The sequence below is a fragment of the Mixophyes fleayi genome, chromosome 4, assembly GCF_038048845.1.
Source record: "Mixophyes fleayi isolate aMixFle1 chromosome 4, aMixFle1.hap1, whole genome shotgun sequence".
Taxonomy (NCBI): domain Eukaryota; kingdom Metazoa; phylum Chordata; class Amphibia; order Anura; family Limnodynastidae; genus Mixophyes; species Mixophyes fleayi.
The window spans coordinates 319,389,037-319,415,174 of record NC_134405.1 but is presented as its reverse complement, the minus strand read 5'-3'; the positions used below and the strand labels follow the sequence as shown (position 1 = coordinate 319,415,174).

The window sequence follows — 26,138 nt, the reverse complement described above, 5'->3', positions numbered from 1 at the left end:
TAAATTAAAGGTTCTGTCACCTCACCTTAAATTTATAGGCCCCATCACACACACAAACACATTGCCCCTAGCCCCCATATCATCACACACACATTACCACAAGCACCCTTGCCATCACACACACACACATTACACTACCACAAACACCCTTGTTAAAACACACACACATTGTCACAAGTCACCTTGTCATCTCTCTCTCACACGCACACACATGTGATATCCATGTCTGATCGGATAGGCCCCACACATATGGGGAGGGAGGGACGTGAATTTTCCCTGTAAGACCAATGATCAATCCGCCCCTGTCCAGGACTAAGGTAGGAGCGAGAGAAGCAGAATGTGAGGCACAGGGGAGACCAAGTAGGGAGGGAGAGAGGGAGATAACTGCAATGAAGATAGGGACACACAGGAACAGAGAAAGGAAACAAATAAGGGAAAGATAAAGGGTAAGATATAAAGGAGATATTTTTGAGTTTTATAATAATATGGAGATATGAGGGAGAATGTAAGTTGTGTGCTCCTTCTACTATTCTATCACCCTCTGTACCTCTTGGCCTGCTTCGCTAGCCCTGTTTTCTTAAGCTTCGGCCTTCTTCTCGCTGATTTCTACCATCCCTTTCACTATCTGTCCCAGAAATAATATGATTTGCATTACCCTGTCATCTGTGTTTGTATATATTTTTGTTTCATGTTGTGTCTTGGTTCTGTTTTCTGTATATGTAATGTACGGCGCTGCGGACCCTTTGTGGCGCCTTATAAGTCAAAGATAATAATAATAATAATACACAAAGGAGACAGGCGTGAGAGGTGGAGGGACACAGAGGAAACGTAATTTGACACAGGAGGGATGGGGAAAAGAGAGTGGATAGCCTCCCGAATTCTGGGTAGGTCTCCTGATGCAGCAGGCAAGTCTCCCGCATCCTGTCCTTTGGGTGTCAAAATAACGCAATTCTCTGGGATTTGCGTCATTTTGGGCCCGACAAAATGTTGCTAATTGCCCTGCCCCGTCCCCAGGATCTCCTGGACACCAGCTACATAAAGTTAGCAAGTATGATATATAGCATCATAATTTATTTGTATAGCGTCAGCATATTCAGTAGCGCTTTACAACAAACACAGTAATAAAGCAATACTGGGTAATACAGACAGACAGAGGTAAAAGGGTCCTGCCCACAAGCTTACAATGGATGTTTCATATATAAGGTTAAGAGTAACAAATTGCATATATATAATATGTAAATAAAAAAAATATATATATATATATATATATGTATATATATATATATATATATATATAATTTCCAACAATGATGTGTAATATGAAATGTGCACTATAACTAGAGCCGGCAGCCTAATAAACAGAAAACTGCAGTAACACTGAGCACATATTGTATTATTAATGATTTGACACTGGCTCATAAAAACACCACGGCCATGCTGCTTCCATCTGCTGCATTACTGGTAGTAGTGGTTGGCTTGCTGCCTAGCAACAAGACCAAAAGATAGAAAATGATCGACTTCTACCACAACCAATAGGCGTAGCGCCTCTAAAGGGATTGACATATGAACCGACAAACGGCATGCAGACGATGCTATCTCCTCACCCAATGGGAAGCCAGCTTTCTTTTTTACCTTGGGAAAAGGAGTTTGGGTTGTGCTTGCTGCAGCCAATGAGAAGCGGCCTGAGTTTTTCTATTTGAGTGACGGCGGCTCGGCCAATCGGAGGTGGTGATTGTGCACGGAGGGTGGGCTTTCTCCCTGTCTGAGGACTAGGAGGCCGAAGATCGATTTGCCCGTGAGAGAGGAGAGGGGGGGGGCAGAAGCGAAAGAGAAAATGGCGGCCGCGGCTGGTGCGCCTGGGTCGGGGGAGGGAGGAGAAGCCGAGCCAGACAGCGAGCCGATCTCTGGAGAGGGCAGGCCGGGCGCTGATGCGGAGGCCGCCGTAGAGCCCAACCGTATCTCAGAGGACCTGGGCTGGGACCCGGCTGATGGGAGCGCAGCCGATGACAGAGAGCCGGGGCTGCGGCTGCCCGAGGACGAGGTGGTACCGGAGTATACCGGGCCTGAGGTAACCAGCCGGGACACTGGAGCCCAGGGGCCCGGCCCTGACACTGTAGAGGCCGCACCAGAACCTTGGCCCCTAGCACAGAACACCGAGGCCTCAGAGGTGGACACTGGAGATAAAGGGATGGGGGAATCTATGCAATTGGGGGAAGCCTTGACCAGCCCCCTTGTCCCCCACCATGGAGGTCTAGGACCTGTCCCTATGGAGATCCCCTCAGTCCTGATGGAGCTGGAAGGAAGGGATGAGTGTGAAGCCATTGGTGAGATCACCTCTTCAGAGGCAGAGCATCCTCCCCCTGTACCAGTCATTCTGGAGCCTGCATCCTCACCACAGCCTCAGGTCCTGACAGAACAGCTGGAGTCTGGCTCTGAGCCTATGGATGAGGAGGTCCAAGAGATGCAGGGAGCGGACCACCAGGAAGTCCTGCAAGAATCCGTCCCGGACCTTGAAGTCCTGTATATACAAGAGACTGCTCCAGTTGAGGTGCTGCACATACAGGATTCTGCTCCTGTGGAGCTTCTGCGCATCCAGGAGCTCACCGCTGGGGTGGTGTCGCAGGTACAGGAGCCTTCGCTTGCGGAGGTGATGTACACACAAGAGCCAATCTCTGATATTGTGTCGCAGGTAGAGACTGTTCCTTTGGAGGGGCCTCACATACAAGATCCAGTCACCAATGTCATGTTTGAAGTACAAGAGCCTACTATTGAAGTTGTCCAGGAACCTGCCCTTGATGTTGTTCCACTCATGAATTTGCTAGGTGAGGGACAAGAACCAATCCCTGAGGTGATAATGCAAGAACCTGTACCTGAGGTTGTTCCTCTCATTGAGGATTTGCTGTGTACGGTACAAGAGTCAGTTCCTCTGGTGACAGTGCAGGAACCTGTCCTTGAGATTGTTCCACTCACGGGAGATTCACTATGTAAGGCAGAAGAGCCAGTACTTGAGATGACAGTGCAGGATCCTATCCCTGATGTTGTTATGCACATGGAAGATTTGCTGCAAGAGCCAGTCGCTGAGGTGCTTCAGCCGATGCAGGATTCACTATGTGAGGTGCAAGAGCCTGTCCCTGAGGGAATGGTGCAGGATCCTGTCCCTGAGGTTTTTCCACTCATGGAGAATTCGCTATGTGAGATGCAAGAGCCAGACCCTGAAGTGATAGTGCAGGAACCTGTTCCTGAAATTGCTCTGGTCATGGAGGATTCGCTACATGAGGCACAAAAGCTAGTCCCTGAGGTTTTTCAACTTGTGGAGAATTCAGTAAATGAGGTCCAAGAGCCACTTCCTGAGATGTTTCAGCTCACGGAGGATTCACTACATGAGGCGCAAGAGCCAGTCTCTAAGGTTTTTCGTCTCATGGAGGATTCACCAAGTAAGTTGCTTGAGTCTGTCCCTGAGCTAGTCCCTGCTATGGTGGCTGAGCCTGAAGCAATGAAGCACTTGCAGGATAAAGTCTCTTTAGAACATACATTAGAGCAAGAAACCGTCCTGGAGTCAATAGTACTTTTGTCAGATCCTGTCCCTGACATTACAGAGGTTGAAACAGTGGTCAAGACTGTGGAGACAGCAGTTGATTCAATCCATGAATATTGCAAAGAGAGCACTGATCCATTAGACAGTGATGATGAGTTTATGCCTACACCATTTCATAATAAAATACAACATGAGCTTGATACAGTCTCTACAGAGAAGCAAGTGCTTGCTTTAGGCGTTGCGGAAATTAACCAAGGGTCTCATCCTGTATCCGAGCAATGTAATGAGCTAGGAGTGGAGGTAAAGCTTTCCTTACACCCAGTTCTAAAACAGCTTGATGTAGGGCCAAAGAATGAGGACCTTAGTAGTGTTTTTCCTTTTGTATCTCATACGACACAGTTTCAAGCATTACCTTCTCCTGGAGAGACATCTGTGCAATTAATTTCTAAAATTAACTATGATTCAGCCCCTGGCAACTGTCTGTCACCTAGTGAACTGGCGCAAGAGGATGCCGCGTCTCCACTGGCCAGTGAACGAACAACTTTGGAAAAAGAGCTGGACTCTCAATCCATTCATATGGAAACTGAGCCTAGACTAGAAAATACTTCTGAAAGCGCAAAGATTGTGTCTTTTGCTCCAGATGTCGAATATGATCCATTTTATAGGGACACTGAAATGGACCAGATTTCTGTTGCTAAAACTGATGCCTTTCCTAACTCTCTCTCTAATGACACTGTGCTGGGACAGCTGGAGGCACCTATGGTGTCCCCCAATAGTGCACAGCTTAAAGATAATAATGAACTCTGCTGTTTGGAGGAACCAAAGCCTCCATCCATTAATTCTAGCATAGATGCATGTTTGGACAATCCTGATAAATGCCAAGGAACTCTGCCTACAACAGAGCAACTTATTACTGGTGGAATTGATGGTCTCATTCCTGGTTCTGAAGTTCAGGTTACACTTGATCACCTCATTCAGGATGCGTTGGTTGTTTCCTTCCGGCACGGAGACAGAATCTTCTCAGGGGTTCTAATGGATCTGTCAAAAAGGTATGAAAGACAGAAACTGTCAAGGTTTTGTGATATACCATCCGTATGATAACATTGATTTAAATATGTTTTCAATATAGTCCACCTCCAAAAATAAGCTACTCTGCCTTAATTTAAGGCCTAGTACACCCAGGCATACAAATAGGTTATTCATAAAAGGGTGATTAGGATGACCCCCATAATTGTATGCAGCCAATAACAAGTGGCATGTATGGCCATGTGCCTCTTCTGTGCTACTGTTTGTGACTGTTGTATCCATTTGTTTAAATTCTTGGCTCCACTGTCCTTGGTAGGGTAAGCACTCTGTAGTCAATAAGGAGCACCATAACTGTCCTTGGTAGGGTAAGCACTCTGTAGTCAATAAGGAGCACCATAACTGAGCTCTGGGTAATCTGTCATTTCTAAAAGGATTTCCACTGAAAAAGTCTTTACAGTTTTGAGATTACCATTGACAAAGTCCACATTGTGAATAATTATAGATGCAAACGGAGCTTGATTACATTTTAATTATAAAGATATTAACACTGCCATTTGAAAATAAACAAAAAAGAAAATGAGCATGGATATTTAGAAATGCAGGTGGCTTTAGGTCTCATTGGCCCTTTTTGAGATTGCATCGTAACCACCAGATGGTATCTGTGCATTCCCAGTGTTTGTCCTATATTTTATTGTACAGTAAATGCATGTCAAAATTCAGAGGATAAAGGTATGTTCAAAACATGCATTGACTTGTTGAACCAGTCGCCCACACACAGTGGAGGTATACAGTTTGTGGACTGAACCAGTATATAGCCTGCCGATTGGCTACGAAGCAGTGACATCACAGAGTCTATTAAATATTTGTTCAACCCAGAAACTGACTCCCCCATGGCGTGTAGGTGACGGGTCCATTACAATACCAAAAAAACACGAAACCCCCAGACAGATACAAAAATGGATTCTCGACAATTACATTAAACCCTCTTAAACTGACACAACTCACAAGACCTCCAGATCAATTTTGGTTATAACTATAGTGAGTTACTATGTTAAAGAAAGGATGCATCTATTTGTACAACATAAAATCCCAGCCCATGTCCCATTGTGTGGAAATAGATATTCCTTTATATTGTCTGTTGCTCAGCTGTCCATCCCCTTTTATAGAACAAAGTGTATTGATTATATTAACTGTCATGGAGTACCACACATTGGCATGCAATCCACACTTATTCTAGTCACTCATACAAGGTTCAAGTTCCAGTATTTACTGATCATTTGTGACAAGTCTGTGTTGTCCTAGGACTGAATTGTTTGTGTTGTCCATTGTACTATTGATGCACTCACACACCTGTCCCAGGGGAAAGGAAATCGGCTGCTTTTAATGACTGCTTTTGTGTGATAGTTTTCTTGAGCTGTCTAATGTGTATTCTATCACAGATGCCAAAGAAAGTTCCTTTCCATGGATTACTTCAGTTTTAAAAAGCAGTGTACAAGTCCTATGTTTATACATCCTACGTCATTGCTTTTTTGTGACGGACAAAGCTATTTTGGTTAATATAGTGGAGTAAGCCATACTGATTATTGATCTACTTGTCCTAAGAGGTATAGTTACTAAATGGTGAAAAGCCTGAACTGGCAGCTTTGCAGCTGTTTCGCTTTTGGCCTATACACCGTTGGCTACAAAGATGTGTCTGGCAGCCAGCCACAGCCATATATCGCCTGGTGAGGGAACGCTTCCTGTATGGCTTGGCAGATATCTAGAACTGTCATTTAATGGCTTAAGTTGTTCATTCCTGGTATGTTGTCTGAGGATAATAGAGACTCCTTGAGTTTATAATCTAGTTGTGTGTGTATATACAGTATGATCTCTATCTCTCTGTAGTCAAATTGCTGGATTTCTCTGTACAGTGGCAATTAAAGTAACTTTGTAAGTTATTTAAAAGAAAAGAGCACAATTGTCTAAACATTGTTTACAGTGAATGTCTTCATTAGTGAAGCCGGCTAATGACATATCAGTATGGTCTGCATATATCTGGGTACAGTAACAGTATCTGTTGAAATGCAACTGCTCTTAGGACTGTTTGGTTGATTATTATTGGCTTTTAGAATGACAAACTGCTGCTTTAAAGACGGCTATAATATTCCTCCTAATGTTAGACTCCCCCTAGCCCCACCTCTTTTACTTATCAATGGACAATACTTGTAGGTTCCTGTAACAGCCTAAGCTCTATTCAAGCTTTTATTTGGCATAGACAATCAAGAAGTTCATCCTACTGTAGCTGTCTCACTGATGTCCTATCGTCCCTCCAGCAATCCAAACTAGCAATGTAAATACAGATGGACTGTGCCATATTGGGGTATATATACTTTTTTGATACATATTCCATGTTGGACGTTTGTAGCAAAAAGCCAGAAATGTCAAATGAGCGGAGGCAGAGAGTGCTTATCTGTACCTATAACACGAAAAGTAAAGGCGTTAAGTAGGGGAAGTGTTGCTAGATAGGTTATAGGTAATACTATAAAATTGGAGAGACCTGGAGTTAGCAATTAAATAACCCTATTTTTCTCCTTTGGATGTGTGCCCTGGAACAAATTCTGATTATATAGAATAGAGGTCACCAAGCCTCTTGTCCTGTATCTGTATAACTTTTATGAAGGAATTTTCAAGCTGTTAAACTGTTGGTATTTGTTTTGTACAGTACTGACTTGTCAGCAGATTAAGGGTAATATCAGACAAGAGATTTTGAGCACATTACTTACACTGTTAATAATCTGGCTCTTGAGGGCTGCATTTTTCTACGTGCAGGGTAGTTGTATTAGTGGTCAAAATCCTCTGATGTCCCCTAAAATGTATTAATTCCATTGCTTCTAGGTCAGTCATGAGTAATCTGATATATTTAAGGTCCCTCCTACTTTCAATAGGGCCGCACATTACTCTTAAATTGTAGGATTAAAAAAGCAGCCTGAAAACAACCTTGGCAAGCCCACTACTCATCCCGATATGCTCCTCACATGTTCCAATGTTCCACCACATGCCTCCCGCTTCCTCCAAAATAGCTCCACATGCCTCTCGGACCTAGACTTGCCACAGAATACCCCTACATGCACTCAGACCTCAGAAGCCCTCAGACCTCCCCCACTCTTACAACGGGAGCCCATAGAGGAAGGAGGGAGGGTGCGCAGTATAGAGCACACTGTACTCCCCCCTCCTCCTCCTTGGATGTGCTGCAAGACTGCCCTGCATTGTGCAGAGGTGGTCACATAACATGAGTCTATTGCTCCTGTTCAGTAGTATTCTCTGCTTTATTGTAAAGCCAAGGTTGTGGGCCACAGGTGAAGGTTTGCAGGACCACTGGTGGGTCTGCTGTTGCCAACCACTGTTGTCCGTGTATTCATCAGTATTTCTGCAGGTCTTTAAAACTAATTATGAATAATATATGCACGCAACTCCTTTAATTCTCCTGAACTTTTAAACTGTGGATTATGTTCTCTGTAAGATCAAACTCTGATCCAATATAAACGGGCAGAAAAAGATCAACTGATGCCCATTTGGTTGATGCCTATGGAAATGTATTGGCTGCCCTCTTTACTCGGGAAGAGCCAAATCTGTGCAGGAATTTGGTCTTTCAGAGATTGGGCTGAAAAATCTCCCCTGAGTTTGAGTGTGTTTAACATTATGATGGTTATGGCAAGTTAGACCTGGGTGAGCTAAACATATCCGTCCGTATAGAGTAGGGGCTGCTTACTGTGTATACTTCTATAAATGGTAAGTAAAACTGAACGTTTCCACTACTGAAGTACAATTAAATGTAACCCTCATGAACAATTATCAAGTACTTTTTTGGCTGTTGTAAGCAGGAACTTGTTTTCCAAAACGCGTGAATATCTTTTATTACCTCTGCACAGAAAAAGTGTCTTGTCTTATATGTTGGGGGACATTTATGACGTAAAATGTAAGCAAACGTCTAATTGCTGTATAACTGTCCCCAATATGATTCTCTGTAGGAGAAGAAACTAGCAGTGAGACGTCACTATGTACGTGTCTTGTGGCAGTCACCATCACCAGATGGTACATAGACTAGATCCCCTGTACAGTCGTTAGTTTGGTTGGTACTCCCAACAGCTAATCCACCATCTAAGCAGTTTTCATCCACTTGTCCACACGGCTGAAGTGTAGGAACCATTTGTGCTCCAACTTGGAATTCATCCATTACTGCTTGGAATGTGAAAGTGTTATCCACTCAATCTTTCCACCATATTCCCAACATTACAGACTTGGGATTTGGGATATATCAAGCTAATATTTGGGGCATGGTCTGGGTAGGCGTAATGTTCTACCCCACTTTGGTTGTGGAAATCGGGACTGTCCCACTTTAGTCAGGACTTTGGTAAGTATGTAAATATAACTTTATTCTTTAGAGAGAGACATAATTTGGGAACAAAGCCTTCCATAACAAACCACATTCAAGCTATTTTATTTCATTCATGTGCGGTGTAAAAAGTCAGTTGAGAACTTGGCTTTTGATAACTGTAATACTCAGTATATGGTGTACCTTATGTTTGCTTTATGCTCCCAGCACAGCTTGACTTTCCAGTATGTGTACATACTGGCGCTCACACCTGTTGTCTGACAGGTGAAAGTTTTGTTCAGGTGTGAGGTCTTTGTTGGGCTGGAGACAGTTGTTTACAGTATTCTTTCGGGTGGCTTGATTAAACTCGTCTCTTAGAACCTGGGCACACAAGTATTTTGTGTTATTATTCCCCCCCCCCCCCCCCCCTGTGTTTTCTGTGCTTCAAACTTTAAGAAAACAGGTGATTATAAAAGAAAATGTGCTAGTGTCCACGCCCTATTTGTTGTTTGAAGACTGAGTTAACAATCATGTCTTGAGGCTACTCTCTTTACACTGTTCTATTACATTGGTCTTTATTGCAGTCTTGTAAACAGCTTTTCATATAAATGACTGCCCAGTAGCTGTGTGTTTTTTACTGCCGGGTAAATTCAAAAATAGCAACTTATCAATTATAGTGGTTTCTGTACTTGTAATGTTTTCACTGGCATAGTTTGCCTTTGGCTGACTGGACATGCTGGTACTTGTAGTTCCATAACAGCTGGAGGGCCATATGTTTCCTATTGATATTGCTGTTTAGTCAGAACTAGCAGATGTTATATGGTCTTTCCCAGAATACTAGTTGTGAAATGATACTAGTGTATGCTGCAGAACTGTAATTCAGAACTAAGCAATTTCCCTTTAACAAAATTAAGTGCTTCTATTATTTAGATTAATGCAGAGAATCTTATTTAGGTGATACTTTTCATATGGAGTGCTTAAGGTTTTAAAGACCTGTTTTCAAAAGGCATTCCAAAGTCAGATGTTTATCAATAAGTGATATGTTTATATACTCACTGCTGCCAATGATTAAAAAACAAACAAACCCCTCTTGCCTTAAAAACCTGCACTCTATGGCAACCCACCACCCCATTTTTCTTTCTTCTTGCACCCCTTCCCTAGAATTTTAATGAATTCAAGTAGAGAAAATATTGTTTGCTTTCTATCCACTACTGGACAACCACCTTGATATACCTTAACTTCCATATGGAGCAAGCTGAAAACTGGATCGCACTGCAGATCACAATGCTGTAGGATTCAATTAATCAAGTCATCGTCAATAGAGCTCTAGTACTTGACAGTGAGCTGCAGGGCCATTGCGGTAATAATGAACCTGTCTGAATCACTATCGGACTTCAGGGTGGGAGAAGCAGGTTATACTAATGGGGAGATACCAGAAAGTGAATTTGTAGGTGACCAAGACCCCCAATTACCCTCTACAGATCTATACTTACACTCCAGGGACAGGCCATACCCAGTATTGGCTAACCTGTGACACTCCAGGTGTTGTGAAACTACAAGTCCCAGCATGCTTTGCCAATATATAGCAGCTTATTGCTGGGACTTGTAGTTTCACAACACCTGGAGTGTCACAGGTTAGCCAACACTGCCATACCTAGTTGTCACATTTGGTCATTATTAAAAAACATGTTCTGTGACCGTAGCAAAGTTCTGGAAACCCACCTCTGTCGCGAGTTCCTCCCCACATAACAAACATGCTTAATTTAATGTTTGCTGTGGTTTTTAGTCAAGCTACAGACAATAAATTTAACTTATTTCAGAGATCAATATAAGAGACTTTATTGATGCATAGGAAAAATACATTATGATGACTAAAAGACTAACAATGTACAAATGATGTAAGTAAGAGACATCATAGCGGCCTCCAGTTCTTAAAGTGGGCGTTTCTGTTCTGAATATTAAGAGCAAAGAAAATGATTTAACAGGGAATTCATATAAATTGTGACATACATGCATAGATAAAATTGATGCTAGAGTAAACTTACTTTCTCGGGGTAGTTTTTTATTCAATGCATTGATTTGACATTAGTACTAGACTTTCACAGAAATATGACAGCGTGCAATGTTGTTAATGCCTTACTAAATACATATTCATGAGTTATAATTGTCAAGAAAAGTTAATCGCTCTGTATTTTGACTGCTGTTTATTTTGACGTTTTAGAGATTTCTTAATGTTGTGTTCCTTTTTTGTTTTATTTCAAGGTTTGGACCTCACGGAATCCCTGTAACCGTTCACCCTAAACGAGAGTACAAAAATAAACCAGAGGAACCCATTCAGCCACAAAGCACATCATTCCAGGAAGACACATCGTTGAAAAACGAGAACGGAGCCGTTCCCATGGATGTCTCCCCCATCCAGTCCAATGAGCCCTGCGGAGTTCATAACCTGTGGACTTCAAAGCCTCCTCCACTTTTTCACGAAGGAGCGCCGTACCCTCCTCCTTTGTTTATCAGGGACACTTATAACCAGTCAATACCTCAACCTCCTCCGCGTAAAATAAAGAGACTCAAAAAGAAAATCTACAGGGAAGAACCCACTTCGATAATGAACGCTATCAAACTTCGGCCCAGGCAGGTATTGTGCGATAAGTGTAAAAATGTTGTGGCCGATAAGAAGGAGGTCAGGAAGACTGGTAATGACTCTTTTAAGCTAGAAGAAGGGAAAAGGAGGAGGCATGAAAGTGTAACTACTGTGAATAAAAAACTTAAAACTGATCACAAAGTAAATGGTAAAAGTCAGAGCGACAGTCACAAACGGAATTCGGTGTCCAAAGTTACAACTCTCGGTCACGGGCGAGGAAAAGTGATAAAGGTGGCTTCTCAAACAAATGCCTCGAAAGCCCATCTGCACACTAAGAAAGTGCTCCAGAGCAAAAATATGGATCATGCAAAGGCTCGGGAAGTGTTAAAAATGGCCAAAGTAAAGGCGCGTAAAAAACAAAAGGACGCATCTTCCTCTAAAAATGCTCACGGTAAAGTCCACATCGCAAGGCGCCTTCAGAACTCGAGCTCAGGGACCCTCCCACCAAGACTACGCATAAAACCTCAAAGGTATCGCAACGAGGAGAACGACTCTTCGCTCAAGATTGGACTTGAGAGCTTGCGAAGCAGCAAGATGGGTATCAAGCCCCAGACTCGCTACACTGCCACCCGTTCAGCAGGTGAGGCCCCCTCAGAAATAACCACCCCCTCAAATGGCCCAGAGGAGGTCAGCAGTGATATTCAGAACACGAGTGTCTGTGCACAGCCTGGCGAGCAGGATGAGCAGCAGGCGCTGAGCAAGCGAGGCAGCAAAAGCAATATCACAGTTTACATGACCTTAAATCAAAAGAAAGCAGACTCTTCCAGTGCGTCAGTGTGTAGTAGTGATAGTACAGATGATCTGAAATCCATCCACTCTGAGTGTAGTTCTACTGAAAACTTTGATTTCCCCCCAGGCAGCATGCATGCACCTTCGTCATCATCTTCCTCCTCTTCGAAAGAAGAGAAAAAGTTAAGCAATCCCTTGAAAATAAAGGTGTTCTCCAAAAATGTCTCTAAATGCATGACCCCTGATGGCAGGACCATATGTGTTGGGGACATTGTTTGGGCAAAGATATATGGCTTCCCTTGGTGGCCGGCCCGTATTCTTACTATAACAATCAGTCGAAAAGATAATGGGCTTCTTGTACGGCAGGAGGCCCGCATATCATGGTTTGGGTCCCCAACAACTTCATTTCTCGCTCTGTCACAGCTGTCCCCCTTTTTAGAAAACTTCCAGTCCCGATTTAACAAGAAGAGAAAGGGTCTTTACCGCAAGGCCATCACAGAGGCAGCTAAGGCTGCCAAACAGCTCACTCCAGAGGTGCGGGCCCTCCTGACACAATTTGAAACGTGATCCCTCCCACATGTAAGGTAGGCAAGTTTAGAGGTCCTACATCATATATATATAATTTTTTTTTTTCCTAGCTTAGTCACACCCATAAAGTCTTTTATAATGTGAACTTGACTGGAATGAGGCTTTGCCCTTTTTATTGAAAGACATCAGAGCTTCATTTGCGTTATTTAATATTTTACTTCATAAGATAATGAACTCATCAAAGTTTAGTAATGATGTAAAAAGAAATTTTCATTATACAAGTTTGCAGTTTCTTCTCAGTAGGTCAACAGTGGAGAAAAAACTCCTTTTATAATGGCCATAGTGACTACTTCTTCCCTCCCACTTATGAGCCTGCCAGGTCTCTACAAATTGAAGTGTCCATGTTCTCGTTGATCAACACCCCGGTGATAGTGGATCAATAGGTTAGGAATAAAGTGGAATGTACATACAGAGTTCATTCTAAAGTTTAGAAGGTTGATTTTTGTTTTGTTCTTGAATTTGTTTCTGGGACAGAAGTCAAGATCAAAACTAGGACAAATGCGGGCAGCTTGATGTGTTCAGTATGAATATATCTGCTACAAAATAGCTGACTCTTCTTCTGGCTGTTTTTTAGAATATGTTCTGATTAAAAGGCACATGATTTGTCAGATGTCAAATTGTTACATTTTTTTGGATGTACCTTATCAGACCCATCATTTTTATTTTATTTTTTTTTAATTTCCAGTTTTGCTTTTCATTAAAGTTTTAAGGTATCTGTTTGCAGGTCAGAAAAGATGAAGCAAATGTAATTGTGTATTGCTCTGAAATGTACAAAAAGTGTAAATAAAATCCACTAAATCTGATTTTGTTGTGTGTTACTGAAAAATTCCAGAGCATCTGCTTCTTAAAAGCTACACTTAATGAAAAGTCTTCTGTTCGTCAACATTGGTTAATATCCATGCACTTCAAACAACCTTGAAGTCGGCACTTCTTAGGGTGTGTTACACAGCTATATTTTGGATTAGCAGAACACAGTAATTAAATCCTGCTTACCAATATAGAATGGAAAGCACTCATTATAACATAATTGGGCTTATTTTTATACTATACCACAGCTGCCACCGACTATGCAATTGTCACTGTGCATAAGTCCTACACCTGAAGGCTGACTATATACTTATATATACAGAGGGATTAACTCTTGTACGCCTCATAAATAGTAATGTTTCAAAGTAAACATTGAATTAAATGCGAAATGTTTAAAGGGTATATCCACAAGCCTTTTTTTTAGCAGTAAAATATAACGCATTTACCAATTTCCAGATCCAAGTCTGTGTGAGAGAATTTGGAATTTAAGATTGAAAACGGGATTGTCTATCAGTTCACTGGTAGTCGGGTTACAGCAGAGATGGAATTGCAGTTGTGTTTAACAAGGATTAAAAACCCTGCTAAAATTTGAGGGAGAATTAACATCACCCACTTTATTCATTCATTCATATTTGACATATAGTATGTTCTGACCAATTTAACCTGGTTCTAGAAGTTTATGTATATTACTTGTTTTATATCCATTAACGAAGCCTAGGTTAATTCATTCAGAGGGGGGAATTCAGTTGGCGTCGATGTGACGCGCGGATCTTGCGCCGCGCACATTGCTGGCAATTACAGTAGACATCTCTGCTCATTTTCGCACCTCGATGGGGTGCAAGGAGACATGAGCGGAGATTTGTCAAAACTCCGCCGCGAAGTGTAATTGAATCCCCCACAAAGTCAGTATAGTTGATCCTATATAGAAAGGACTTCTTGTAACAAATATATTTTTTTAAATGTTCCCCTGGATGCCAGGCTGGGAAGACGTACATGTAAGGACACTACATGCAGCCTCATACAGGGAGCCTGGCTGTCTGTGACTGTCAAAGATTCAGTTTCTGGCGATCAGATTGCTAATCTCTGCTCAGAGAGAAAGCTATGTATAGCTGAGTGGGGAAGCGCAGGCTTCCCCAGTGATAGCAGGAAATCCTGTGAGGTCATCAGGGAATTCCCTAGAGGTCTGCACTAATCCACTGAATGTCTCTGTGCTGGCAATATGGGAGACCAGAGTCCTTTTGGTTAAAGAAATGAAGGAAAATAGAGACATATAAACTTCTTTTTAGGCCCTATGTCTTCACCGTACCTTACATAACATACACATAATTAGTATACCTATACTTAGGAGATCTAACCTATTCATTTTTGGTGTCACTTTCTGGGGTTTTGCTAATTAAGAATAATCAGAAAAGTAGATTGCTAAATGTACCTGTTTGACCTGTGTATTGCACTTAAACTATAAGCATCTGGATTCTCTATCTGTCCTTGGGGGCAGGGTGACCTTTTCTAGGGTATACAAAACAGCTAAAAACTACTCCGTTGAACAAACGGTAAGAAAAATGTGAACATATGGTCTGGTCACAAACTTAAAATACCCCTCACGAAGGTTAACTAATAAAAACACGGTCAGTGGTAAGCCTAGACTTTCTTATGGTGGAATTTTTGCTTTTGCTTTTGTATAGTGGAGTTCAATGTAAAACCCTATTTATGTGTAAATTCCAAGTGACCTCTAGTGTTGGTCTGTGACTGGCTGCTCGCCCCTTTCAAGACCAGCCACGTTTCATGGTTACACCCAGCGGCTCTTTCTACAGCGGTAACTTTTTAATTACCCAAACAAAGTATGTGTTCATAATTCATTGCAGGAGTACTTTTATACATAGTGAGCAAATGCAGATTTGTATATACTCCTAAGTAGTTTAGGCTACTGAAGGTCTTGGGAAGCTTTAGGGGCAGACACAGCCTGAGCACGGGGGCCTGGTATAGCCCAAATAAATAATAAAAAAATTATATATATATATATATATATATATATATATATATATATACTGTGTGTGTGTTTGTGTGTGTAATATATATATATATATATATATATATATATTACACACACAAACACACACACAGTATATATATATATATATATATATATATATATATATATATATTACACACACAAACACACACACACCTATCTAACTGTTAACAAGAATTCTTATGACTAAAATGAATGGAATGGTGGATCATACATGTTACGTTGAACGCTGAATAAGTCATATATCATTTTTAAGTGGAACGCAAACCGTCCTTGGTAACTTCTCACAGCTCTTGCTGTGTATTATTGTAATGAGAGTATGTGTACCAAAATATTGTGTTAAAATGTGGAACAGCAAAAAGAGAAATGTAAACTATAACCTACAGAAATCCAAAATCTAAAAACCTAGATTGAATTGCTGCTGTTTAGCTTTTCACGTTAGATGAGGCCATGATGAGAAATCGCATTTGTATTGCTACATCTTGATCCTCTCGGGAATTGTCAGCTGCAGAGAACAAAGCTTTTACCTTAAAAATTGTCGCCATGAATTTAAAGCTCCTTGTTTTCATGAATTCTTTCCTGCAAACAGAAACTGCAATTTAAGATTTCATAAAAATATACCTCTTTTTTTTTTTTATTTACTAGCGAATAATGTTCATGACTTCAAAATATATATATAAATTTTTTTTTTTTAGATTTATCTTTTGTTTGGGTGTGCTGTTATATGTTGAGCGTTTTAGAATTTTTTTCCTCATCTGTTTATCACATTTACTTACAATATTATGAATATCACAATGTCATTTCCTATACACAGTGTAAATGACAACACTTCAGCTAACAAGGTGTTTGCAGAGCCCAGACACGCTGGGTCCCTGAATAGCTCAGTGATATAATGATAATACTGTACACTTTTACCGTACCAATGGCAATACTGCGCACTTTTACCGTACTGACGGTACTACTGTGCACTTTTACCGTACTAATGGTAATACTGCGCATTTTTACCGTACCAATTGCAATACCGCGCACTTTTACCATACTAACAGCAATACCGCGCACTTTTACTGTACTAATGGTAATACTGCGCACTTTTACCGTACCAATTGCAATACCGCGCACTTTTACCATACTAACAGCAATACCGCGCACTTTTACCATACTAATGGTAATACTGTGCACTTTTACCGTACTAATGGTAATACTGCGCTCTTTTACCATACTAATGGTAATACTGCGCACTTTTACCATACTAACGATAATACTGTGCACTTTTACCGTACTAACGGCAATACTGCGCACTTTTACCATACTAATGGTAATACAATGCACTTTTACCGTACTGACGGTAATACTGTGCACTTTTACTGTACTGACTGTGATATTGGGCACTTTTACGTACTAGCGGTAGTACAGTGCACTTTTACCGTACTGACTGCACTTCTAGCGTACTGACGGTGATTCTGCGCACTTTTACCGTACTGACGGTGATACTGCACTCTTTTACCGTATTGATTGTGATACTGTGCATATTGATGGTAATAGTGCGCATGCCGCATTATTCCTAGAATAATGCGGCCGAATTGAATTGGCCCCTTAATGTGTTATTTAGTAGATATTTGTAACCACGTAAATAAACCACAGACTGCAGCTTCAACTGTATTTCCCCACCAACTTTTTTCTCTCTGCATAAGTAAGTGGATGTCTACAGAAATACAATGAGGGTAATGGAAGGAAACACCTGCGTATTGTCTTAGTAGTTGGAAGTTCGCAGAGCACGGTCTCCAGTTATAGTTACTTCCTAGTGAGCAATGAGTGTGATCTTAATAGCTGAACAATTTATTTTTATTTTCCCCTTGTTCATATTTGAATTGCTACCTTTGTTGTGTTTCTATTGTTTTCTCTTTTATATCACATACCCTCCTTATATGTCAGCTCCCATGAAGTATCTATATATGGATTCACTGCTCATGTAAGATAAATAGCCCAAGTTTAATGAAAAGGATTTTTTTTCTGACTATGAAAAGATTGTAAATACTAACTAAAATACTAAAAAATACTACTATACTTAAATACCATATTTACATACATACGTAACTTACAAGCTCAGACAAAATAATGTCTCTCCAATTTTTCTTTTTTCTAGCCAACACACACTAGGAGCTGCCTGCAGGATTTCATGATGGCGCCCCCCAGTGGAGTTTTTTTTCTATGGTACATGAAAGTAAAAAAGGACTTTTGTTTCTGTGTCTGTCTGAGAACGTGTGAAGTGTAAAATCTCGAACTGTGAAAAAAAAATGTATAACTTATACAATTGTTTTATCTATTGTACATTTTATTTAAGAAAAAAAAATGCTATGAAAATATTGCAAAATGAAACGCATGAGTCTGCAACAAAAATTAGTTTAATATGTTTACAAACTGTTTTTCACATTTACTTTGACGCGTTTCATTGAAGGAGTTTTATTAATGACTTAAGATTAATATGAGTTGTTCTCTTTAAGTGACTACAATTTATGTTTCTTTATATTTAATTTGTGACGTTGTGTATTTTACATGGTGTGTGTGCAATTTACCAGTGTTAACTGCAGCTTAAAGCAACTGGACCAGGGATATAGGTTCCTGCTAAAGTGGGACCAAGATATTTATGGGTAGGTCTGGGGACAAAACAAATTTTTTGCCATTTTTGCATATGTCCTCAGTGTCTCATCAATTACATATTATTATTATTATTATTATTATTACAATTTATTTGTAAGGTGCCACAATGCTCCTTTGCTTCGAACAGTGGGGAGAACAGGACATACATAAAACAGGGACATACAAGGTTGGGAAGACAAAGGGTAGGGAGGACCCTGCTCATTAGAGAGCTTACATTCTAATAGGAAGAGGGCACAGCTGAAACAAGAGAAACGCGTGTGGCTCAGAGTGGAGATTGGGACAGTAGTGAGGGTGCCTTAGGATAGTATAGATGGGTGTAGAGTAAGCTCTAATAAAGAGATGGGTTTTATGGGAGTTTAATTATCTTTCTTTTGCCCTAGGAGATTTTTGGTAGAAGAATTTTAGCCCGAACTCACTGCAAACTTAGTGGAGTGCCTCATTTCTTACATGCTGGCTGCATAACGTCATGGTATTTCTATTAAGACTGGTAATTATTTAGAGGTATGACCCCTCCAAAACAATGGCATTCTCAAGGATTTCCTTAAATTATTTACAATTATTTATTATGGAGAAAAAATGCTGGAACAAATTGAGAAATCTGTTGCTCGAGATCAGATATTGTGCTGTAAATCTAATCAAAGAGGTACTCTAAGTAAATACAACCTTTCATCAATAAACCCCCACTCCCTAAATTAGTATAATTGCAGCATTACGATGCCTGGGACTCTTCCAGATCAGCAGCTATTCACCTATACCATTCAATGGTTGCGTCAACAGACATAAGAGCCTAGAGATATTAGCGTGTACAGAGGCTGCGCTGAACAATTTACAATGCAGCTGATTGGCTGGCTGCCATGGATTATCCAATCAGCTGTGTGGACAACTGTTAAAACAGCATCTTTTTATCCCCGAGAAAAAACTTAAACCACATCTGGCAAGGATGAGTAGCTACTGTATTGTGGGGGGCTGGGGGCTGGCGGAGTCTCAAGCGTTGGACCAATATGGTTCTAAACGTTGCGGTGGGAGGTTTATTGATATGTTTTATCTGGCAGTTCATCTGAGGAATAAGTGAACCAAGCATTACATCAATCTAAATACAATCAATTTAGAAACATAAAACATGAAATTTCTGTTTTTTATGAAAAATTGGTGCTATAGCTGCGTGTAAAACATATTATATTATTTTGTGTTGATATTCGGCTATATTTCTGCAGTAGTTATAACTGACCTGGTGTTTTTAATGGAAGAAAACAAATATGAGATAAAAAATACAATGATGGATGTAATTTTTTCTTAAATAACATTTTTCCAAGCTATTATTGTGTGATGCTCATTTTATATGTATAATCTGTGTTACTTTGAGATTGTGTCCGATTCTGTTCAATGACTGTCCCATTTATAATTTCACAAATTTGTATATTTTTCCATGAAATCCTGGAGTCATCCACCTTAAAATTACTTCAACTTATTGGGATGTACGCGGCCTCCTGCACCTTTGACTAAATACACTGTCTTTCTAGTTTCCATCTGTATTTCTCCGCAATGTATTAAAATCAACTTTTGTTTTTATTTTTGTCGTCTGTGGATATGGCAGAGCTCATCTGTATCCAGATAGCACGTTTGTGTTGTATCCAAGGATAACCAAAATAAACAGCTTTGTCTGATGACATGGCTGAAGAGCACAGAAGAGAGCCATAAAGGTCAGAACACCTACTTTTGGATGAAACTCCACCCGTTTTCCTGTAAGCTTGTTGGTCCACGATTCTGCACAATTGGGTTGTATATAAATGCAGGGTATTGCATTTAGTAAAGTGGATAACAGTAAAAACAATACATTAAAGTTATCTGAAGGTGGAGTACACCTTAAAGGGTTTATCATCTTCCATGTCCTTGCCTGGCATTAGTATACATGCATTGTACATCGACATATTAAGCTTCAGGTGACAATCACCAGGTCATTTCTTGCTATGGGATCATATACAAAGCTTCCAAAGAAATATATTGGGATTATAGCTATGTTCTGCAGATTAAAGAGAATGTGTCACCTACGTACAGTCAGGCAGCCATGTTGTTGGTTAGACCAATGTTCATAGAAATGCAGCCAATCAATAAACTAGAAAGAGGCGGCATCACTGAGCCACCTTATGACTGATGACAGAGGTTGGTAGTGAAAAGGCTGCACAATATGGGCACCTCCACTGTAGGTAGACCATTAAGATCAGAGCCCACTTAAAATGTTGACTGTACTTCCCTGCACCCCATCGGTGACAATTAGCAGTACTATTCCACTACTCCCAAGCTGTGTACGTAAAACATGATTTCATTTTGGTAGATGATTGATGAATACATGAATAATTTAATCCTATAAACATAATACCAGATTAATCGTGTACTAGAATGGGAATTGAAAAAACATCTCACTCTACAATGTTATAGTCAGTAATCTATAAAGAAAAATATCACACCCAAAGTTAAGTTTAATATTGAGGTTCAGATGCCATGAGCACCATTGCCCTATAAACATTAATGTTAAATGCATAATGATATGGAGCAAAACATATACTGGTTCTGCGCCCTAAGATATTTTTATTTGAAAGTTAGTATAGCACGGTGGTTCAGTGGTTAGCACTTCTGCATCACAGCACTGGGGTCATGAGTTGGATTCCTGACCATGGCCTTATCTGTGTGGAGTTTGTATGTTCTCCCTGTGTTTGCCTGGGTTTCCTCCGGGTGCTCCGGTTTCCTCTCACACTCCAAAAACATACTAGTAGGTTAATTGGCTGCTATTAAATTGACCCTAGTCTCTCTCTCTGTCTGTCTGTGTGTGTTAGGGAATTTAGACTGTAAGCTCCAATGGGGCAGGGACTGATGTAAGTGAGTTCTCTGTACAGCGCTGCAGAATTAGTAGCGCTATACAAATAGCTGCTGTTGATAATGATGATGATAGAACTCCTTTCTAATGAACTGAAGTTAGATTCAAAGTCTAGAGCAGAATACAATTCACAAGTAGGCCATGTGTTTGGAATTCACATTCTAGCTGTCATTTTGTAGAATGTACTAAATAAATGATAACTAGAATCTGATGCGTTGCTATAGGTAACATCTCCACTTTTTAGCAAATATATCCCCAGGCGAATGATTTGTTTCACAAGTGAGTAGAGTCTGGCTGTAGCCGCTCTGTTCTTGAATCTTTACAGTATTCCCCTCCTTTCGGAACATGCTGTAGACATCTAGGATGAAACTCTCGCCAGTATAGGCAATTTTCTACTGGGTTCCAAGAATGTTGCTGTGGAAGTTTTTTGAGTCTAGAATCCTTTCTACAACAAATTATTCTTCCACTTCAACAATAACTGCAACAAAATTACCTGTAAAGGGATAATATGAGCTAATATTTCAAATGGTCCTGTAAATCTAGTTTGAGAGAACCAGACTTTATCTCCTACGTAAAAATTGGCAATTACTTTTTTTTTACGTTGATCATTGGCTTGCTTTTAATGTTACAAAGTTTTCTCAAGGTCTTTAATTTGTCCGTGTTTGCTGTAACACAGTGATTCTGTTAGCTGCTGTTGAGATTGGTTCGGAAACTGGAAGGTTGGGAATAACTGTTGGATGGGAAGTCTAAGGTTGCATAGAGAAAACTCTCGAAGGTTGAGCTGTGTTCTGAATTCTTATATCCCATCCCAGCAGTAGGTATAAAGTCCATCCGATCATCTTGAAGTTAACTAATAAAGCGCCATATTACTGCTTAAGAGTTTGATATGTTCTTTCAGTTTATCCATTTGGTTGATGATTGAAAGAGGAAGACAAATTAATATTTACTTTAAGGACAATGCAGATACTTTTCCAGTACCACAAAGTAAATTGAACATCTTGATCTGATACCATAAATATAGTCTGAATATTCACTGAAATCATGAACTGAGCAGTCAGTTCGGCAGTGGGTATCTCTTTTTTTGGGATAAGATGAGCCATCTTTGTTAGTCTACAAGATTGTTGTCATTCTTTTAAAGCATAAGTCAACTAAATAAATCATTGTAATTGAGTTCCAGAGGCGAGATGGAATAGGAAGAGGTTGCAGCAAACCAAGTGGTTTCCTTTTACAAATAGCAGAGTCAGAGTCACCGACTTCCACAGAGAAAGGCAGTTTGGCATCACAGTGGACCAACAGTGGTGCTGAAGTGAAAAGATTCTTCAGCCAAATGAAAGTTTCTTAAGCCTCATCCTTGAGCGAACATTTGAATGGAATCCCCTTTTTGCTGAGTTGCGTAATCGGTGCCATCATTCCAAAAAAGTTTTGCACGAGGGAATAACATATTCTAGAAATTAATTTGGACCCGTTAGGACATTTCTCCAGTTTAATGTAGAGTTGGTGTGTCCAGAGCTGTAGAGGTACGATGCATAAATGTTTGTGATGTTCTTCAAGATTACCTTTGAAAATAATCATCTAAATAGGCAACCAAAAATTTATTTAGTAAATTTCGTAAAACATCTTTGTTGTGGTGAAAGGTTTGCATTGCATAGAACAAATAGCATGGCCAAGTACTCGAAATGTCCATATCTGGTCCTGAGAGCTGTCTTCCACTCTTGTCCGGATTGAATATGGAGAAGATTGTAGTCCACATGCGTATCAAGATGTGCAGACAGATTTAGAGTTGGTAGAGTGGACACATCCTAGCTGAACTCTAAGCAGCAGTCTAAAAAAAAAAAGCTGCCAGGTATTTGTCCTGCATGCAAAAACCCTGTAGCTGGATTCTTTTCCTAACTCTAATATTTCCAACAAGTGGATTGCTAAATCTACATTACACTGGGAAATGATCCGTTTGGGGTTACATCACAATGCTGAACTTGGGCTCCTGGAACGATGACACACTGGCACGTGGAGTCTCAAACAGAAAAAAGGTTGAAAATTACTGACATAGACAATCTGTGCAAGAAAATAATTGTTGAGTCTAACATATTGAGATTACAATTCCTAATTCACTAAAACATTATAAATAATATGACATATATAGGGGCCAATTCTCTGGACCCCCGGGGATTACCTACAGGACCATTACGGTGGGTCTCCATGGCAACACAACATTGCGGATTTTGCTTCACAGAAAAGTGCGTGGGAAAAGCCAATGTTGGTGTAACCTAGTAACCTTAAATGTGTCTAAACACTCAGTAAAGCCTAAAATCCAAATCTTTCTGCAAAAAAACTCTATTAAAAAAAATGAAAAAATAATTAAATCAATTTAAAGTAAGTAATTATGATCCTGCAATTCACGAAGAATGCTTTATATGTTATTCTGTTACTTGAAGGGACAGTATATAGTTTACTCAACACTGGGGCGCTTTGATCACCTGTTAAACAGATTTAGATAATCCCCCTCAGTCACTGAACGTGTGGGTATCCGTAGGCAATGCTACAACTCCACCAAACAATATTTTACTAAATCAACCATGTTGTATTTTTATGCTTTAGGTTGGGAAGAAATGACCGGCACTGACAGCAATCAGTATATGTAGGGTGTCATGGGCCAACGCAGTGATTATGTCTCATGACCATTGTATGGTCCAGCTGACTCACAGGTAGACAAATTGAACTTGTGTTATCACCTTAAAAACAATACAATATGTACACAAGACTATCCTGACATGTAAAAAAGCAGATATCTATTTAATATTGTTTTTATAACCAGATCTAAACCAATCATCATATTTATATTTACCAGCTGTAGCTGTAGATACCATGTTCTTGCAAGAAATTTTTTTGAATCGATTTACTATAATATATATGACACTCTTATTAATAATATACCGAATTGTTATGCAATATATATAGAAAATAATTCAGTCTAACACCTCCCTGCTTCCAGCACACAAACTAAGTCCCAGGATTGCTATATTAGCTATTCAACCTGCGCAGGTTTATTTCACATTTTCTAAAAATTTGGAATAAACCATCATTGCATTTTTTAAACTTAATATTTGTTTGTTTGTGGTTTGAAAGTGTCCATTTGGAATTTTTTTATTAAAGGAAATGTCAACTTTGTGAAATTAGTTTTGCTCGAGCAAACATTGTGCAGCATCTATACAAAACACAATAAAGAAAAAGGTTTTGTAAATTGCTGGTGAGAATCCATTATGACAAGAACACTGAGTAGTACATGCAAGGACTGTACTTATGCAGCTTAAAGGGAATCTACCACTTTTTTCTGCTAAATTATTTTTGTTAGTAATGTTTAATATAGAATTGTAAATTCTTAATTTGTATAACCATATCTTATATTGAAATCTGCATACAGTAGGTGGCATGGCTTTCTGTATTGAGAAAATTATATTCACAACAGCATTTTCCTTACACACTCCATGTGTAAAATATCTATGCAGTTATCGTGACCTAATATGCAAAACTAGATTTGGTGCCCCGTCTATAATGTAGTGCCATACCTGGTGCCAGGTCTAATACGCAGAGCCATACCAGGGGTCATGACTAAAATGGAGCCATACCTGGTGCCACGTCTAATACGCAGAGCCATACCTGGGGCCAGGTCTAATACGCAGAGCCATACCAGCGGTCATGTCTAATATGCAGAGCCATACCTGGTGCCAGGTCCAATATATATCCATACCAGGGGTCATGTCTAATGCGCATGGATCCGCAGAATTCATATTGCTAGAAAATTGGAGTTATTGACATTCTAGTGGTGAAAATCCCATCATGCTTTGTCCAGGAGCAAGCTTGCCTTGCCCTTTCTCTAAATGAGGCCCAATGTGTCTTTACTAGCACATTAGCTCTTTCCAAAGCATTTAACACTCACGAACACTATGGGGCGTATTCAATTGTGAGCATTAACGCTGAAAAAACGAGCGCTCGAAAAATACTACAGTTTATACGGTAATATTGCGTGCGAAAAGCGTTAATACGGTAGTTTACTCGCGGAATTCCGCGAGTAATTACCGTATTAACGCTAAGATTTTTCGAGCACTCGTTTGTTAGCGTTAACAATTGAATACGCCCCTATGGGCCTGAGTCATTGAGAGCAAAGCATCAACAACAACAACAAAAAAAAAAGGCGTAACTTTGCACCTTGGCAAAACCATGTTACATAGGAGAGGGAGGTAAATTTAAAATGTGGGGACAGATGTATAGTTGGGGTAGGGCATGTCCTAGATCAACTTTAAATTTCAGTGCAAAAATAAAACTATCAAGTATTTGTGTGTTGCAAGAAAAAACAGGCAGCCTTTCCCTTACATGCAAAATAATAAACTAACTTGCACCCCTTGAATTGTAACATAGTTTGTTCAGGATCAAATTTACTCCTTTTTTTTGCCTTGCTCTCCTTACTGACTCGGGCTCTATATTTTCACATAGCAAAAAAAAAACTTAAATTTAAAAAAAAAAAAAATCAGGTCAGTTGAAATGAATGGAAAATGTCCTAGCTCACCGATTGTCAACAAGCAGCCCCATGGCCACCAGAAGCCTTCGCTTGCAACCCCAACTGTATCACCCTCCACACTGCTTTACTGGAGTTTGATTTAGATATGATTAATACCAGCTCAGACTGTGTATTCCCCAAACATCACTTTCCAGAAAAGTGTTGATTAATCAACTTCTCTGCTGCTAGATTAGTCTTCTGTGCTGGTCTGTGCCATCTCTATGGCCTGGAAAGCTGCTGGTTGTGTAAGCCATACAATCGGAGGAGAGGGGATTTAGGCTACACTCATATTTAAAACTGTTTCCACACAAGCTACAAGCAGCTCTTGAAGTCTCAAAGCAGCATTTTCT

The 26,138-nt window shown here is 40.1% G+C and overlaps 1 protein-coding gene across 1 annotated transcript; it reads left to right on the top strand.

The window, feature by feature from the left end:
* Positions 1-1,739: 1,739 nt before the first annotated feature.
* Positions 1,740-13,673, top strand: PWWP2A (PWWP domain containing 2A). The gene is made up of 2 exons (XM_075210172.1): positions 1,740-4,584; positions 11,175-13,673. The coding sequence occupies exons 1-2, from the start codon at positions 1,835-1,837 to the stop codon at positions 12,847-12,849; spliced, it is 4,425 nt and encodes a 1,474-aa protein (XP_075066273.1). The 5' UTR covers positions 1,740-1,834; the 3' UTR covers positions 12,850-13,673.
* Positions 13,674-26,138: the final 12,465 nt, after the last annotated feature.